A 20,154-nucleotide genomic window follows, 5' to 3' on the forward strand; every position below is an offset into this window, starting at 1 on the left:
TAGATTTTCCAACTTTTTGACCCATTTTCCTTTTCCACTAGTCCTATCACGAAATCCTAAACACCTACCAACATTTCAATATATTCGCATTGAAACTAAATATTGTGATTATTTGGTAAATGTATTTAATTTCCGAGCACGTTCAAATACATTGATAGGTGATAGTACCAAACGAATCAATTTTGAAAAATGTGTGTACAAATTCAAACAAGAGATAAATTTGTTTGTGAATGGCGCGTGTCATACTTCCCTGTGTAGCAAAAGAGTACGCAAACAAAATTCTCCTTCGCTATTTTCATCATTTTTTTGTTGTGAATAATTTTGAACGAAAATAAAAAGTTTTAAGTAAACGAGAACATGCCGAAATCGGTTATTTTGTGGCAGGTTTTACTTTGGAAACTATTGTTGTAATTAGACTATTCGTTAAATTTTTGTTTGTGTAATGCAGGAAATCGTGAGTATCCTAAGGTATAAGGTATATACAAATTTACATGGAGTTTTGCTTTTTCTTACATGTTTTTAGTGAAAGTGTTATTTCCGTAAGATGTTCTTTATTTATTTTACAATAAATTATGAATTGTGGTCTACAAATATACCAGTAGCTATTGTTTTCTTGGAAAACAAAATCTCCCACTACCACTACTCTTTTCATTCACCTTTTACCAACATTCCCTTTATAAAAAGTGCGCGCACTGGTATAATATACCAGACAAAAAAATGGACATTCATACACAAAAATGTACATTTCTCAGAATTAAAGCAAACGGTAAATGGATCGTTCGATTCATGGCGCCGTTTGCTTCATTCTTTTCGTCATTGTTTACTATATAGTTTGGCAGCTTAAATAGAGCTTATGTTGCGAATAGAGTGGAAGGCACTGGACTAGGCAGTCGTATAATGAAGGAATTGATGCTCGGAGTTTTTTCAAAATTTGTCGAAATCCTGAATCACAAAAGGAAGTGTAGTTAAGTACGAAAATGAAAAAATGTAGTTAGGTTTTGCTCCATTTTTAGCAGGAGATTTTCATTTTAAAAATGTAATGTACAAACCAATGCTCATTCTATATCTTTTTTAGCAGAAGATTTTCATTTTAAAAATGTAATATATAAACCAATGTTCATTCTATTACTCATTTTACCTATGGGGCTTCGCATAATCTTTACAATAACATGATTTTTATTTTTACGATTTATTCCTCAATGAAAATAAATGAAACACGTCATTAATCACATTTTTTACTTCTTACTTTATCTTAAAAATAGCAGAACTAAAATCTCAATATCATACTACTTTTATATAATAAAAATGATTTAATGCATGCAAGCATTTTATACCTATGCATTATATCTTAACTTTCTCGCTATATAAGGTGAAAATTCCAGGGGCCGTTTTCACCATCTTCGGTTAACGCTAACAAGCAATTTGTTTGAAAGAAATCGTTTAGTTATTTGTCAAATAAAGTGTCACTTTGAATTAAAGCACGTTAAAAGTTTCCCTGCCATAGATAGATCGAAAATTTATTGAGGATTGCACTGCGACCATTGGTCTGTTGTGCCCTCATCAGATTGCATCGCATTCCAGTAGGATATGTTCTGCCGGATCTGCAGATCGATCACAAAATATACATGAATACAAAATTATGTTTTTATTTAGTTGAACGGCGATAGAAACTAGGATATTTTTCAGAAAATGAATGAAAATTCAAGAATTTATGGACAACTAGAAAAACTTAAGTTTTTTAATTATTTGTATGCTGCTTTGACGTTGCCGTTGCGTTGCTTATGGATTGGAAACATAATAATTAAAGCGCATCTGTTCAAAGTAAGATGTAGATGCAACGCAAGCGCCAAAACAACGCAAACGTCGTCTTAAACGTCATTTTTAATTTTTTGTTTTTTATATAACTTAATAATTTCAATATTAAATATGTACATACAATAATATATGTATATACAAGCGTAAATTCCTAATTTCATATATTCATTAAAGGAAGTATGGCTGCAATTCCAACGAGTTCTTGGACAACTCAAGGAGCGGTTTAAAGCAGCCATTCGCTGCCATGTACAAACGTTTTTCAAAATTATTTGAAACCTTCAAAGTTAAAATACATTGACAAATAGTTATTTCGTGTTTTTTGTAAACATTTACAATTTGCTTTCAGAATTCAATTATTTATATACTTTTGTGTCCAACGCTCACAAAACGTTTTCTGAAAGAAGTTAAAAAATATTTAGTACTGAAGACGCACTTATGTCGTTTTACCAAGCAAGTTTTCTATAAGCAATTTTGAAAAACATTTACAGAAATGCCTGTTGGAAATGTCTATGTACATGTCTACTACTATGGCAGTCTCTTGCATACTACTATTTCATTAAAAAAAAAATTTAGTTCTGAAAAATGCAACCATGCAACATGCATTTGACAAGTCATGGACGGACAAAATTTAATTATTCATCCAACTGCCGGTAAAGTATTTCTAAATTTTCATGTTATATTATTTGAAAACATTATATTATTAACCTATTATTATTTCTTATTTTGTTTAAAGCTGGCTTCAGGTCAAATTGAGTAAAACACAATATGTTTAAGTTTTACTACCAATATATTTCGGCTACTCTTCCGGTAACCGTCTTCAGGGCGTAACTATTGACAAAATCAAAACAAAATAAAATAAAACATTGACAATTGCACATATTAAAAATTATAAAATTGAACAAAATATATGTACATACATTGCATTTATTTACACGTCTGCTCTGTCTGACGTGGAGCTGTGTACTGTCTTGTTGGAAAGTAAATATTTGTAGCTGTGCGCGCAGTTCACTATATCTGTCTTATAATTGAGCCTAATGTTTGTATTTTTGTCGACGATATGTAACATTTCTAGAGTGAAACGTTTGCTATAATGTTGTTCTTGCTGGAGAATCTTTGTTTCTTCAAAATTTGGTGTATGTGCTCTCATTTTACAGTGCATCATGAGTGCTGTTTTTGATTCATTACATTATGGCAATGTTTTAAATCCGACTTGTGTTGGGCAAGTCTACTTTTCAATTTTTGTTTGCTTGTTCCTACATAAACACTATGACAAGGCTCATTGTTTTTACCTCCTTTGCATGGAATTTCATAAACTACGTTACTTTTTTCCATTTCGGGTATTTTAGATTTTGTTTTGTTGAAAAAGTTTTTCAAGGTATTAATAGGTTTGTGTGCTATTTTAATATTTTCTTTATTGTAACAATCTGACGTCGCGAGTCGTTCAGAGAGTTGAGGTACATAAATAACTGATTTGAAAATTACTGGGTTTTCGGATTTTTGCTTTTGGTTTTGATGTTTTGATTTATTTAATAAGATTTTAATAGTTTTATCGGGGAAATCGTTATTCCTTAGTAATACAAATATTTCTTTTTCTATTTGGTTGTGGTACATCTCATCTGAACTTTGTAACATCCTTCGAATACAGCCCATTGCTGTATTTCGTATCATCGCCTTTGGGTGTTTAGAAAAAAGTTGACGATTCGTCCTGATGCCGTCGGTTTATTGTACCACTTTAATTTGAGTACATTTCCATACTTGTTTATCATTAAATCCAGAAAAGGTAATTTTCCGTCTTGTTCTAGTTCTAAACTACGACGGCATCAGGACGAATCGTCAACTTTTTTTCTAAACACCCAAAGGCGATGATACGAAATACAGCAGTGGGCTGTATTCGAAGGATGTTACAAAGTTCAGATGAGATGTACCACAACCAAATAGAAAAAGAAATATTTGTATTACTAAAGAATAACGATTTCCCCGATAAAACTATTAAAAGCTTATTAAATAAATCAAAACATCAAAACCAAAAGCAAAAACCGAAAATCCAGTAATTTTCAAATCAGTTATTTATGTACCTCAATTCTCTGAACGACTCGCGACGTCAGATTGTTACAATAAAGAAAATATTAAAATAGCACACAAACCTATTAATACCTTGAAAAACTTTTTCAACAAAACAAAATCTAAAATACCCGAAATGGAAAAAAGTAACGTAGTTTATGAAATTCCATGCAAAGGAGGTAAAAACAATGAGCCTTGCCATAGTGTTTATGTAGGAACAAGCAAACAAAAATTGAAAAGTAGACTTGCCCAACACAAGTCGGATTTAAAACATTGCCATAATGTAATGAATCAAAAAACAGCACCCATGATGCACTGTAAAATGAGAGCACATACACCAAATTTTGAAGAAACAAAGATTCTCCAGCAAGAACAACATTATAGCAAACGTTTCGCTCTAGAAATGTTACATATCGTCGACAAAGATACAAACATTAGGCTCAATTATAAGACAGATATAGCGAACTGCGCGCACAGCTACAAATATTTACTTTCCAACAAGACAGTACACAGCTCCACGTCAGACAGAGCAGACGTATAAATAAATGCAATGTATGTACATATATTTTGTTCAATTTTATAATTTTTAATATGTGCAATTGTCAATGTTTTATTTTATTTTGTTTTGATTTTGTCAATAGTTACGCCCTGAAGACGGTTACCGGAAGAGTAGCCGAAATATATTGGTAGTAAAACTTAGACATATTGTGTTTTACTCAATTTGACCTGAAGCCAGCTTTAAACAAAATAAGTAATTAATTAAGAGGTCGCCAAAAATCACAATTCTATTATTATTTCTTTATATTTTCAGATTAAATGAGGTATTTGTCATTCCATTTTTTTAATAGTGCAATTACTAATCGTTTTTTTCTTACAGAGATCCATTGGACTGCCGTTGCACAACAACTTATTGTTTATACAATGTAAGTATAGAAAATTAAATATACTTGTATAGAAACATATATTTATTATTCTTTTTTTTTCAGCATAATGCCATATCGAAGATGCGTCCGGGGCTGTCCTTTGGGAACCACCCTTCACGAGTTTCCTGCGGAAGAAGAAATGTCTAGGTAAGTGAGTGGCTTCCGGATAATAGTCTAGTTGAGGGGTCGACTGCTAATACGCTACCAAAAATATCGAGAGAGGTGTCAAACGACGCGTACGAAGGCGGAAAATAAAAATTGTATCTCTGTCCGGAGATATTTGTAGTTTAAGCTGGCGATTTTTAAGTGGTTGTTGTAATGTTTACCCACAAAAAAAAAAAATTGTGAACATAAGTATTTTGCGCGGATACAGTTTTGGTCTCCAAACCGGTGTTGGACCCATCCAGGGTAATTTTTTATAAGCGCGGCCAAAGCCGGATTATTAATACTTATGTCAAGAAGCGTCGTTTGACACCTCTATATTTTTGGACGCGTATTAGCAGTGTCAAGATGTCGTATAGAATTACCATAATTATAGGTAATAGTGTAGAATTTGGGTAAGAGTTTAGAACAAGAGGCGACCGCTAATACGCATCCAAAAATATCGAGAAAGTTAAGTGAAGTTGACAATTTTCGTGTTAAGCACTGAAATAATTTTTCTATAAGCGTGGCCTAAGGCCGCCAACGCAGAAAGGCTGTGCAAAAATACAGGGATTCCACCCCCAGTTTCGTAGGTATCAGGTGTCATTTTTGGGGTTTTCTTTATTATCTTTTGAACGAGTTAAAATTTTTATTTTCCGCCTTCGGATTATTAATATTGATATCAAGTTTACCGTTGTTTGACACCTCTGCCGGTATTTTTGATGCATATTAGCATTAGAGCCCTGTTCTAGACTTTCTATTACTGAAATTTGATTCACTGTATTTATTGTCAATATAGCTGTCGGGACTTTTTCAGGATTATTAACTATCTATTACGCAGTTAAAATTTATTGAAGAAAATATGTATTAAACACTCACAGGAAAAGTCACGTAATGAAGAAATATGACAATATATATTTTTTTATACAAATTTAAAAAACAAAGATTGCTATAATTTCAATAGGAATCATTTGGGGACCCTTCCGATATATTTTCTGGATGGCGTTCGGGAACCCGTCAGAAACATTTTGGAACATTTTCGGCACTATTTCGGGATCCTTCAGGGATTTTCTTTGTGTGGTTTTCTAGACCCGTCTAGTATCGGGTCGTTGTCATTTCGGGATTATTTTGGGTCATTATAGAATAACAAACATTTAGGTTTCTCGTACTTTGTATAGAATATATATCGATTTGTTAATTTTTTTTTTTTTACAGAAACGAGCAACTGGTATGACAAATCAGAGTGGGTATTGTTTTTTTCTTTTTCAATTGATTACTTTTGCCCACCTCGCTTTAATTGCTTCTTAAATTTTTTGTCATACTAACAAGCCGCTTTTCTTTTTCTTTTTTTTACTAATTATTCATTAATTTAAGTCATTCGTTTCTTTATTTTCCCTTTTTATTTCGACTTTTCTCGCCAATTCTTTATTTAATTGGTTCTCCTTGGTTTTTTTTTTATTTTGTTTCTTTTTTATCTTAAATTAAGGGCGATTTTTCAATGTCCTTTTAACGCACATTGAAAAAACAACTAGGTACAATAAATTAATAAAGGCCACCTTTTTTTGTAGGCGACTTGAGTGGATGCAGCTGCTGGGCGTAACTGGCTCAGCGAAAAAATTGAAACATATATTTGCATTCCGTCGGCATTTCTCCTCCCGCATGTTTAAAGGGAAGTATCTTTCAAAGGACGCTACTCCGGACTTAGATTTATGTACGAATTCATCTGCAGTGGAATTAGGCAGGGAAAACAACGGCTGTAGTAGAATACAGATAGGAAGTTCAGATTACCCCGCCGTACAATACCCCCTTATAGAACTAGGTGTTGAAGACTTCGTACCAATAGGTATGTCCAGAAATGTTGAAAGTGCCTCTACGTCAAATAACGATTTGATTGAATATGAGGTACTTTCCGAGTCCATCCAACCCATTGGGTTTGAAGAACTTTCTTCTCCTTTAGTCAGTTCGGGGGTACAAACTGAGGCTTTTCTAACGGATGGCACTCCTAGAAAAGAAAGCACCAGGAAGTTATTGAAGCCAAGGATGAGGAATTAGAGAGGCTACGAATCGGGTGGCATTTTTAGAAAAAAAAAGTAGAAAGGCTAGAAGATAGTTCGCATTTACGGGAGAGGCACATCGCAGAGCTTTGCTGTGAATTATCTCCATACCTTGCTGCATGTGTGAGGAATAGTCTGAAAAACGGACCTAGAGCTCCTACTGGTCATCGTTTCGACAGAGATGTTATAACACAGGCTCTAGCGGTAAAGTTTATTTCACCGATTGCGTATAGGTATTTGAAACCAAATTTGGATTGGCCTTCTAGGAGAACCCTTGAACAATTTATTCAAGAGTGGCCAAGTTCCCCTGGCTGCAGTTCCAGCAGCATAAAAGCCCTGGAGCTAAGAAGTCGAGGTTTTTCCGACGCCCAAAAATATGTCTCGATATGCTGCGACGAGATGGCACTGAAGATAAATTTGCAATATGAGAAAAGTACTGATATGATTGTAGAGCTAGAAGATTACGGTGACGAAACCCGTACTTGTGGAGTAGCTTCGAGCGTTCTTTGTCTCTTAGTCCAAGGCATTGGTGGGGAGTCTTGGACCCATCCATTAGCTAACTTTTTTGTCCATGCGGTTTGTGAAGGAGATATTTTGAGGAAGTATATATTAGAGTGCATAACTCAGCTCCAGGGTATTGGTCTTCGTCCGTGCCATTTAGTTTGTGACCAAGGTCCAAACTTCGTCAACTTTGCCAAGATAGTAGGAGTAACATTAGATAGACCCATCTTTGAAGTAAATGGCGAAGAAATTTTCTTTTTCCATGATTCACCTCATCTGCTAAAAAGTACACGCAACTGTTTAGAAAATCCAAAAAAAAGAGTTTCTTTTAACGGCCGCCCCGTGGACTGGTTAGATATAGTTCGTCTGCATGACCAATGATCCACTTCAAGTATAAAATACACTCATAAATTGACTCCCGCCCACCCGAAACCAAAGAGTTTTCAAAAAATGAGTGTAAAACTAGCTTCGCAGGTTTTTAGCAATTCTGTTGCAAGTGCTATGTTTGCCCTATATAGCTCTGGGTCGTTAAAAACTTCTAAGTCTCCATCGTTTTTCAACACGGCCGAGTTTGTCCTGTTTTTTGATAAATTGTTCAATATTTTTAATAGTTATAGATTTGGAGCAATAGGAAACTTTAAAGAACCTTTTCAAGCAACTGCGGAACAACTTAGTTTTCTCGAAGAAGCCGAAGTTTTATAAAGTCAATTAAAGTTTTCAGGAACGGGAAAGATGTAACGAATTCATTTTCCTCTTATACGGGTGGGTTAATAATATTAATAGTTTGAAGCGCCTTTGGCGTTTTTGGTCCCAAAGGGGCTTTACGCATCTCATGACTAGGAAACTTACCCAGGATAAAATAGAAAACTTCTTCGGCCAAATTCGTAGAGGAGGGGGATATGATTCGAGAATAACTCCGCAACGTTTCACCTATCTATTTAGGCAGACCTGGAGCATGGGATATATTGATTTCGTTAACAAGGGTAACTGCGAAGCCTTACCTGATAGCTTAGAACTTGTTTCTAATAGCGTCCTTCAACGAGTTCGAAACGATAGGTTGGTTCAGGATACTTCGTGGCAAACTTTTCAGAGTCTACCTAGACTTTCCCTTCCCACACTTCATGATATTCAAATAGAAATCAATATCGATATTGATGAAAGCAGCTTTCTTCATCGGAACGCGTTTGTTTACTTTTGTGGCTATTTGTATCATAAATATGCCAAACTGCATACATGTCTAACTATTTTGCCTACATTCGAAGTCGAAGTCACAGAAAAAGATTTTTTTTTAGTAAAGAAAAACAATATAGTAACTGTCACCTAGTTAAACCACCTTCCAATTTTATAAACTTCATTGACAGCATAGAACAAATATTTTCAGAGAACTTCGACTCCACTTGCCATAGAGTGGGCTTTTCTCAAATTCTTTTTGATAAAATGTCAGGGGTAAGCCCATACTCTTGTTGCGAAAATTGCAATTGCGATGCTATTAAGTGTCTTTTTATTCGGATAAGAACTTATTTTTTGTTAAACGTATTTAATAAAGATGCAACGCAACCTCAATTTAAAAATATAAAGTTTTTGTGTATGACACATCGGTAATCGCTCTTTATTTTCTTTTTTTGTGGTATCAACACATTCTGCTTTCACATATTGTTTATTTTTTTCTATTTGAATTGTGAAATGTGGCTTTTATTTTCTGTTCAATATGCGGTTTCGTGTACTTTTTTTTAGGATAGGCCTGCTATCCCAAGACAAGAAAATAGTCTTAATAACTTTTGTTAATTTCTTCTGAAATAAAATTTTAATTTTTTAATTTTAAATTGAATTTTTTTCCAAGACTTGTATTTTTGCGAAACGGGGGGTTTGTCTTATGTTATGTTTGACTTTCACTTAAGATGAATTCTAAAACGATTTTAAGTTATTGACTATGTTCTATAAGTATTTATTAAGTATATATAATTGTTTTGAAAATACCTGAGGTATTTGTGCAATGTTTTGTTTCAATATGTATTTATGTTTTATTATTATTTTAGTTTATTTTAACTTGTAAATATTGTATATAACTGTATATATTTTATATGGGTGAAAATAGGCCTCCAGGGGAACCGAACACCCAAAAAAGATCGGTAACGCGCCTATATTGCAACTTCATAGGCATACTTGTCAACTTTTTGCTTAAAATGTGCAAATCATAAAATATTAACACTGTCAAATAAAAGACATGAACACTCTAAATACACACAAAATAGCCATGGTTAAAAGTTGGCAAATATGCTTATAGGTGGTGTGGAAAAGCAATATTAAGATTTTTATAAGTTTTGTGACTATATACATATAGGGATTAAAAATAGTTAAATAATAACTTAGTTAAGGAAAAAGAAACCTTCATTGATTGTAAAAACTATTTATTAACTGCTTACATTAATGTATAAATAACATATTGTTAGTTTTACACATCGTTATTCCTATATTTGTACGTAATTACAAAAATATTTATTTGTAGTATATTTGAACATATTTACGGACTGTTAACACTAAATTTATATAATAAAGAGTACAAAAATCTTTCAACTTTCATAAAGCAACAGTTATTATAATTTCATGTGGGCAACGCGTTGCATAAAGAAGTAACTTTTATGAAAAATATGTATGTTGCGGCAAAAAAAAATTTTCAAATCTTGTTCTGGTACACGAACAGCACAGAACATATCGCAATCTGCAAAATGCTGTGTAGCAACATCACCAATCGGTAGTTTAGATAACACAACAATGGCACCTTACTTAGCTAGTTTATTGTACAGAATACGCCATTCAGCATCAACATCTGATACTCTTGAACATTATAAACACGTACTTCAGCATTGTCCCGCTCAGTCTTCAATTACAATTCTATATTTAATAATACGATTTTATATTTTTTGTACAACTTTGGGTCCATCAAAGGAAGGTACAGCGTCCACAACCATTTTAGAAAAGATGTTGATGAATAAGTTTGGAGGACATTGCTGTGGCAGCTCATTTTTCCAATAAAGCACATTGTTGTTCCTTTGATTGGCGCTTCGACATGTACAGCCATGTCATATTTTGGTCATGCATAATTGTAATGCTTTACGTATAGCTTTAATGATGATACCTGCATACACGCCTTCCTCAACATATGGCTTAACTGGTTTTAAGATTTCACCTACTTAAAGTATTACTGAAGTGGTGCCATCGCCGACCTGATAAGAGAAAAATTTTTATTCTACACATTCTAATATAACAAAAAACTTACCCCAGCATCTTGAGATTTGGCGATTTCGACTAGAGTTTTACGGCTGGATGCACAATATACAATAGTTTCATAATGGTTGCACCATCATGTGAAATTGTCGCCTTACCACTGGAATAAACAATATGCTTGTCCATACTGCGTGCACCCAATGTAGTGCGTACAGCGTCCACAATTGATTGTGAGGCATTGATGTTGGATATAAGTGGCTCATATTCACCGTGCGTGCCATTGGTGAGAAGCTGTTGTTTTTAATAAATCAGTTGTTGCAGGTATGCTATACAAAGAGGACCTGCAAACGAGAAAGATTAATGTAATTACCAAACAAAACATTAATTTCGAATATCAGTACCTAACGTAACGCGGGGAGGAGTTACCCTGATCTTGTACCACATATTTTGTGGTCACCAATGGTGGTAATAAACCATGTTGATTAGTAATAAGAGCACAACCAGCGCTATTTTTATTTTCAATGATAACGCTTAGCGGATTTGGCATCTGATCGGGATCTAAACGGCGTTGGGCTTGATCATACTGTTGTGGTTGTTGATATATACCAGTAGCAGGTGCGGGTGGTTGCTAAAGAAAATAATACAAAAATAATCATCAGCAATATTTGAAATATATTAGTTGTATTAGCATACATTATAACCAGGACGTGCGGGTATTGGGGGTTGACTCGGCATGGGTGGCTGACTGGGCATTGGCGCCTGTCCAGGTTGTGTTGGTGGCATCAGTTGACCCATGTAACCACCTGGTTGTTGTAGAGGATAACCTTGCTGTTGAGATTGTGGAGGATAACCAGGTGGACCAGGTTGTGGTGGATAGTCCGGATGTTGTGGCATTGGCAGATAGCCAGGCTGGGGAGGTTGTTGCTGCTGCTGTCGTGGCATTGCATAACCCGGTTGCTGTTGTGGTATATACCTTGGCATAACTGGATGTGGTGTTATTGCCCCACCTGGTCCAGTAGATGCGGGCGGCATACCTGGAGGACCATGTTGCTCATGGCCACCAAATGTGGACCGGATTGTGACTGCATTAGACCAGACTGTCATGGCATTGGGCCCAGTTGCGATGGCTTTGCTGTTCACCTGTTTGCTGGTATGGAGATGTAACACCGCCAGTCTAGTAAAATAACAAAATTTATTAGACAGAAAATTACTTAAAAATATATGTTTATGTATACTGCTTGTTTTGGAGATCAAAACTATATCCGCGCAAAACACTTATGTTCACAATTTTTTTTGCGGGTATGCCAAATGGTAATAGTCTAGTTAAGGGGTCGACTGCTAATACGCTACCAAAAATATCGAGAGAGTTGTCAAACGACGCGTCTTGACATAAGTATTAATAATCCGAAGGCGGAAAATATAAATTTTAACTTGTTCAAAAGATATTAACGAAAAACCGAAAAAAGACCCGCGGGTACCTCCGAAACCGGGGGTGGGATCCACAGTATTTTTGCGCAAAACACCTTTCTGTGTTGGCGGCCTTCGGCCGCGCTTATAAAAAATAACACTGGGCTACGCCATGCCAAGTCCGGGTGTGTGGTATAACCGTGGCTACCGCCACGGTGACGCATAATTTTTTTTGTGGGTACGAACACAACGACAACAACATGAAAATCGCCAACTTCAACTGCAAATATCTCCGGACATAGATAAAATTTTTCTTTTCCGCCGCCTTCGGATAATTGTTGTAGAGGTCAATACGCGTCTTTTGACACCTTTCTCGATATTTTATGACACGTATTAGCAGTCGACCCCTCAACTAGACTTTTACCAGCAAGGCTCACGCTCCATATCCCGAATTTCCACATTAAGTATTTCGACATTAAGATATATGGCAAAGTATTTTTGCATAAAATCATCTTGACCACCACAATTCCACAAATTTTACATAAATAATTAATATTTTACAAAAATTACACCTAATAATTCTAGTTATTGTTTACGAATTTAGAAACAATGAGAATAGCAAATACGAACGATTATGAAATATAATGTCGAAACGTATATGCGCGTGGTTGTATTTCAATGCACGAAAATGCTTTAAAAATGCATGAAATTGTTAAATTAAAGTTGAAAAAAAAAATGATAAAAACTTTAATATAAATAAAAATCTTCTTTTAAAAACCACAAATATGCCTTATATATTCTATATATACATCAATTGGTAAGGTTTATCTCCCTTTAAAATTTAAGCTAAATAATCTAAAGTTTTTTTTTTGAATCCGAGTCGATAACTGTGGGTGTGAATGTGCGAATTTCACCGATCAGCTGTTAGTTGCGCTACTTGGTAAAATTTACAATGCTTTTCGTTTTACGCGTGGTTGAGTACGGTGCTGGTGATCATGGAGACGTAAAAAATGGTAAGTAAATTTCGATACGTGATAGTTTAATATATTCCTTTTATTAATTAATTAATTTTCTTTTTTTTTAGGTGCCTTTTTGAGATTGGCATGGAACTGACCCAGGGTGCCGGGTTTATTGAGGTGGTTTTTTGTTTTTTTTTTTTATTATACGCAAAAGTATAATCTCTAAAGCTATCGCATTGATGAGGTACAGCTTCCAAAACTAAAGGAAGTCTTAGAAGTGTATGAGGGCACCCAAACAATCTTCACAACTTCACCAGTCGCAAAAAACTTCCATGATCCCTCAGCTAAGCGCTTTATCATGTCATTCACTTGCATTGAGCCATTCACTATGCCATAAGGCATTGAATTTGTTACGTTGAAAGTGAAAGGACAAAGCTTAATACTGCATCAAATACGAGAAATGGTTGGGCTAGCAATTTCTATCATTCGTAGCAACACCACAGCGGCGACATTGCAACGCGCGTTGACCGCAGAATGTTTGTATTTACCGATGACACCAGGTTTGGGTTTAGTATTAGACACAGTACATCATGAACGCTGTAACAATCGCCATGGCAGCGGTGGCATACGATGGCATAAAAAATATAGTTAGCTCAAATATCTGGAATTTATAGATTATGAGTAGCCCCGAGATTTCCGAATAATTTTCGACCAAAGTGTAGACTCAATTTACTAATACCTTAACTAATCAGCGGGAAAACACTTGAAAGAGGAGTGGAACGGCTTGGAAATTTCGAATTAGTAACATCTAGTCGTTCCTTATTTAGTCGACATAGTCTTTCAGTATGCTAAAACCCACGATGAGTCGTTGACGCTTCTCAAGGCAGTCGGTTCTATGTACCGGAGCGACTCGGTATTTTTCCCGACCAAGGACTGTCATTTCAGTGTGACCCCATTTAATTTGTTTCGTCCCTCCCACAAATTGTCATCCTCCCAGCAGCTCCTTGCAGCAGGACTGCTCCATACTCTCTTACTCCGGGAAGGCATCGAATCCAATCCGGGTCCGTCTCCTGATCCCGGTCCTGAGAAATGGTTTTGCTGCATCTGCCGGAAAAGATTCTTTTTAGGACGGTCATACTCTGTTCAGTGTGTCTCGTGCAAGGGATGGTTGCATCGGACAGGTTGTTCTGGGCTTGATCCCAAAACCCGACGTCCACGTAACTTTTATAAATCTTTTGTGGCTCCTTGCTGTTCACGCCCAAGGGCGTCCCGTAGTCTACGCCTAAGCAGACTTGCTCTGGGTATAATGTCCACAGGAAAGACCGCGAGAGCGGAAATGGAGGCGGCCTCGCGTTTATAATACACCACTCTCTGCAATATTATATATTTGATCCTGGCATCGACCACAGGGACAATGTCTTAGAACGTCAAGGCCTATCGGTCCGGTCAGGCGATGCAAACCTAGAAATCATCAACATCTATATACCTCCTTCCACATGTTGCCCCAGTGGATACTGCCCTAATATCAGGGCCTTACTCACTGGCAACAATCGCATTATCTTAGGCAATTTCAATGCCCATCATGATCTATGGCATTCAAACTTGCGGGCTGACAGTAGGGGTGAGATGTTGGCGGATCAAATAGAAGAAACGACGTTCTGCACAATAAACAGAGACGCCCCCACACGTATGGTAGGAAGCTGTCACAGCTCGCCAGATACCTCAATCGTGAGCGCAGAACTCGTAAACTGCGTCAACTGGCAGCCGATGGTAACATTGGCATCCGACCACCTGCCCATACTTATTTCGCTCGACCGTACCGCCGACTTCATCGTCACTGAAAAACGCACTTTCATAAACTTCAAAAAAGGAAAGTGGGAAGAATATAAATCCTTTACAGACAACCGCTTTGCTGCCCTCCCTATCCCGACTGATGCCCGCCAAAGGGAGCGTGCCTTCCGTAAGGTCATTGAATCCGCCTCGGCACGTTTCATTCCCGCCTGAAGAATTCCCGAAATCCGGCCCCACTTCCCGGCGGAGGCCGCAAACTTAGCGAGAGAACGTGACCTTATAAGACAGCTTGATCCAGGCGACCCCCAAATAAGGGATATAAACCAACGCATCAGATAGCTTGTGGATGAACACAAGCGGGCGAAATGGGAGGAGCACCTAAGAGGTTGTAACCTCTCTACCGGTGTGGGTAAACTTTGGTCCACCGTAAAGTCCCTATCGAATCCGACTAAGCACAAAGACAAAGTTTCCATCGCCTTTGGCGACAAAGTGCAGTCGGATGCGAAAAAATGCGCGAGCGCTTTCTGCCGACAATATATAATGCATCCTACGGTCAACAAAGATAGACGGAGAGCCAACAGACACGCACATAAACACAAATTCAGCGCGTCACCAAACACCACCACCTCTAAAGAGGTTGAGGACGCCATTGGTCGTGCTAAACCATCCAAAGCAGTGGTCCCAGACGGCATAGCCATGCCGATGCTTAAAAGCCTAGGGAAAGAGGGTTTCAAATATTTAGCGCATGTCTTCAACCTGTCTCTTTCCACCTTTGTCATACCCGAGAAATGGAAAATGGCCAAGGTGGTCCCGCTACTAAAGCCTGGGAAACCAGCTAACATAGGTGAGTCGTATCGTCCGATATCTCTCCTATCGCCAGTGGAAAATACGCTTGAATCCATTTTGCTCCCTTATTTCCAAGCACATTTGCAGCTAGCCCCTCATCAGCATGGCTTCAGAAAACTCCATAGCACTACCACCGCGCTAAATGCCATTAGCACCCAGATAAATTGCGGTTTAAATCAATACCCCCACCATAGAACAGTACTCGTGGCGCTAGACCTATCAAAAGCTTTTGATACGGTCAACCATGGCTCGTTACTGCAAGACCTGGAAGGGTCTACCCTTCGCCCATGTCTTAAAAGGTGGACCGCAAATTATCTGGGTGGTCGGCAGGCATCGGTGCAATTTAGAAAAGAAACATCAAAACCAAGGAGAATTAAACAAGGGGTGCCACAGGGTGAAGTCCTAACCCCACTTTTGTTTAATTTCTACATATCTAAGCTATCTTCACCACCGGAAGGAGTCACAATCCTTTCCTCCGCCGATGACTGCACAATAATGGCCACAGGCCCAGGCCCAAAGATCGATGCGCTATTCAATAAAATAAACGGCTACCTCCCTGATCTCTCCAGTTTTTTCGCCTCGCGAAACCTGGCATTATCACCGACTAAATCTTCCGCGACCTTATTTACAACATGGGCGTCCCAAATGTCGACCATTTTGAACATCCACGTCGATGGCACTACGCTACCGACTGTCCTACACCCCAAAATCTTGGGCGTGACGTTTGATCAGGATCTACAGTTTGGTGAGCACGCAGCCGCAATTGTGCCGAGAATTCAAAGCCGTAACAAAATCCTCAAATCCCTCGGTGGCAGTACCTGGGGAAAAGATAAAGAAACGCTCATGACTACATACAAAGCAATTAGCCAGCCGATTACGTGCTACGCGTCACCCATATGGTCGCCAAGCCTAAAAAATACCCACTGGAAGAAGCTACAGGCCTGCCAAAATACTGCTCTCAGAATCGCCACGGGCTGTCTTCTTATGTTCCCAGAACACCATTTGCATAATGAGGCGAGAATACTCCCCATCAGGGAGAGAAATGAGATGCTGACCAAACGGTTCCTGTTGAATACCCAGAAACCTGGGCATCCCAACAGACATCTGATTGATGAACCAGCACCGCCTAGGGGCTTAAGGAGTCATCTCCGTAAGCATTTTGAGGAAATACGGCACCTGAGAACCCAGCCGTATGAAGCGAAAAAACACAAGCAGGTCCTTGGTGAACTCCATAAACAGGCGTCGGACCATTATGCCGGGAATTTCCCGGTGAATCCAGTACTTAAAAAAAGTATCCAAAATTCGCGGAAGAGGAAAGCATACTCCCCAGGGAAACGCGTGTCACTCTTGCACAACTTCGTTCTGGATACTGTAACAGGTTAAACTCTTACCTATCCAAAATCAACCCCGACATACAAAATGTATGCCCCGCTTGCAATATGTCCCCACATGACACCAACCATCTCTTTAATTGTAATGTGGAACCAACGCCTCTAACACCCCTTTCCTTATGGTCCACCCCTGTTGAAACGGGAAGTTTCCTTGGACTCCCGTTAGAGGATATTGATGACAATTTGTGATCGGCCGCAGCTATTAGGTGGGGCGAGCATTGCTACAACAACAACAACATGAGTCATTAACGCCCTTCTCTTATTGAAACTCCACAATAAACAGTTTTTGTTAGAGTCCAAGAAAGGAACAATGGCTGGATGCGGCATCAAGTAAAGGGGTATCTCTGAAAGTATTGTGATAACATTCCGTATTTTGAACTCACCCGTTTAATCCACATAGGCCTTGCTCCGCCTTATCCACACACGGTGTTTAAATTCAATACCCAATTATGGCAGAGGAGGAAACCAGACTACCCTCCACATGTGTCTGGTGTTAGCTGAGAACGACCCGTTCAGGGCAATTACATTCGCATTATCCCCACTGACAGGAGTAATACCATCCTAAGGGTGTCCTTTTCCTTACATTAAAAACTTTATCTCCGCAAGAATATCTGAAGCAGTCACACTGCTAGGACATGCTCCGAAGATGTCGATTTTGAGCGCTACGGGTGAATTTCAAATTTTGTTGCTCTAACCGTAGCTTCCTTAAAATTCCTTGGACTGCCGTAAATCCTAGCGATACCGGCGGTTTACTTGGGCATCCGTTAGAGATTTCGGTGACATTTCGTGAATGGCCACACTTCTTGAATGGGACGAATGACTGTTTAAACAAAAACATTCACTTATGCAATAATAACAGCAAACGTATCCAAACTCCCCTAAATTATACTCGAAATTCCATTTTCGGGCACAAAATCACATTCGCCTTCTTCATCAAAAGAATTTGGAGTTTTCGTAAACTGGGAACACTGAACAATATTGGTAGAACCTTTATTGTCACAAAGCACAAAGCAAGTATGCTTGTCAATCTGGTAAACGAAATATTGGGTGAAAGGCAGACGACGAAAACAGCTGACTATAAAATAATAATTAAATAATTAGTTTGTTTTTTGTTTTTATACAAGTAACTTTCTGCGGTTGGAAGAGCAAAGATACAACTATAAGTAAGTGCTATCTGTTGAAAATCAAAGACTAAACAATAAAAAACTAACTTGCAATCACCTTTATCTGCTTTCTCTCCAACGATTGGTGCAATTCCAATATTTTCGTTCTGGGCAAAACGTCAACAGCAAATTCATCATGCACTGCTTTACAATATGTGATTGTGTGCTCCCAAAAGCGTACTATAACAATTCTATTACAGCATTATGGGTAAATATCGCGAGAAGACGGGAGTTTTCTGGAGCAAAATATTACAGTCAAAGAGCATATTGCATTATTTCGAGAATGGATGGGGCAGGCACTGCAGACAGAGGAACTGATGGAACCGAATGCCGCGTGCTTAGGTACAGTGAATAAAGATGGCAGGCTGTCAAATCGTTTTGTTTCACTTAAGGGTGTCATGGATGAAGGTTTCCGCTTCTTCACCAATTTTTGCAGTCCCAAGGCGAAAGATATTGCACAATCCAAATGTAGCAATGACACTCTATTGGCTACCACTTCGTCGCCAGATACGTATTGAAGATGTGGCCGAGAAGATGCCAAAAACGGATTCCTTAGCATATTTTTAGCAAACGCCCGCGTGCCTCACAAATCGGCGATTTCGCTAGTGAACAAAGTAGACGTATACCATCACGTGAATATGTGGATGACATAGAGAGGGGCATGAAAGCAAAATTAGGACCAAATTGCTAAGTACCATTATCCAATTGGGGTGGCTATCTAATACGACCGCATACTATAGAATTTTGGTAAGGACAGACGGATAGATTACATGATCGTATGCAATTCCGTCGTGGTCCTGGAGTTGAGAAGTAAGTCGATGAAACACTTGTGCACAAAGGTTTAAAATGGATGGGTTTATGAGCTTTTGCCACCTTAGATAGATTTAGTAAGAGTTCAATTTTTATATTTTACTGAAATGTGAAGAAGTTACCAAATACTTTGTTTGTTATTATCGTAGGTATTGAACAAGCCCTTTTGGAGCTTGTAGCCGATAAAGACAAGAATCAGCGGGGGGGTTTCAACTGTACCTGGTGGACCATCTACCCTACAAACCGTACCGTCGTCGTTTGACGGGTCTCAACATTCACAACGGCGTGCTGATCCCGGCTACCAACCAGAAAATCTGTGAACGTGAGTAAATTTTAGTCCTTTTAGAAAGATTCGGCAAAAATTTGTGTTTTAAATGGTAATTAATAACCTTCCAATGCTTGCGTACAGGTCGCCGTGGCAACCGTAAGAGTGGAGATGCTGGACGAAATGGAATGCCAAATCTTAGTGAGCCCGAAGAACTTTCTCGGGAACGAAGCACCTTGAAAACCCTACTACTACTACTGCACCCGCTACATATTCGAGGTAACGTTTTTTAGACAAAAAAAAATAACTCTCTAACAACTAAATTTGTACATCAAAATTGTGATCTAACGAGTAAAAAAAATTTTTTCGAATTGTATGCCCAATTTGGGCCAGTTAGAACCGTAAACCATATTTTTCGAGAGTAATCAATAAAGAGTTTGAGAGATGAGAATATTAGCCAATTTTTGATAAGCTGCGGACATTTCATAATAATTTTTATTTCATTAAAAAAAATGTTTCCAGTGGAAACTAACGAATTTTGAGAACCGGCATAGGCTGCACCATGAAAAATGTAGCAGAAAAGCACCTTTAGTAGTACATTAGTAGCGATCATAAATTTGTAAATGCCAACATATTTGGATGGAAATGATTCGTTTTCTACTAAAATATTTCGTGAATTGATAGGGATTTATATTCTTTCAGAATTTGGTTGAAGAGCGCCGTACGTTAGAATTTTGTTCCAAATAACCCAACCAAAAGTTCGTTTCAAAAAAACTCCCTATGTGAGCTAATGAAAAGCATT

General features: G+C 37.9%; 1 protein-coding gene and 1 pseudogene across 1 annotated transcript; one reads left to right on the forward strand and one right to left on the reverse strand.

Annotated features, from left to right (window-relative positions):
- Window positions 1-10,963: 10,963 nt before the first annotated feature.
- On the reverse strand, window positions 10,964-11,703 carry LOC137234291 (protein transport protein Sec24C-like). The gene is made up of 3 exons (XM_067757896.1): window positions 11,414-11,703; window positions 11,122-11,348; window positions 10,964-11,061 (listed from the first exon to the last, which is right to left on the reverse strand). Exons 1-3 carry the CDS (start codon window positions 11,699-11,701, stop codon window positions 10,986-10,988), a joined length of 591 nt encoding a protein of 196 aa, XP_067613997.1. The 5' UTR covers window positions 11,702-11,703; the 3' UTR covers window positions 10,964-10,985.
- Window positions 11,704-13,546: 1,843 nt separating this feature from the next.
- Window positions 13,547-19,155, forward strand: LOC137234771 (pyridoxine/pyridoxamine 5'-phosphate oxidase-like; annotated as a pseudogene).
- The last annotated feature ends 999 nt before the right edge of the window (window positions 19,156-20,154 follow it).

The sequence above is a fragment of the Eurosta solidaginis genome, chromosome X, assembly GCF_040869045.1.
Source record: "Eurosta solidaginis isolate ZX-2024a chromosome X, ASM4086904v1, whole genome shotgun sequence".
Classification (NCBI taxonomy): Eukaryota; Metazoa; Arthropoda; class Insecta; order Diptera; family Tephritidae; genus Eurosta; species Eurosta solidaginis.

What these genes read in the sequence shown, in the direction of transcription:
- LOC137234291 (XM_067757896.1), bottom strand. Translation starts at nt 11,701, where the DNA reads ATGCCAAGGTATATACCACAACAGCAACCGGGTTATGCAATGCCACGA. An exon ending in CCGCACGTCCTGGTTATAAT is followed by an intron (nt 11,349 to 11,413) that starts GTATGCTAATAC and finishes TATTTTCTTTAG; the next exon opens with CAACCACCCGCACCTGCTAC. An exon ending in TCCTCCCCGCGTTACGTTAG is followed by an intron (nt 11,062 to 11,121) that starts GTACTGATATTC and finishes TCTCGTTTGCAG; the next exon opens with GTCCTCTTTGTATAGCATAC.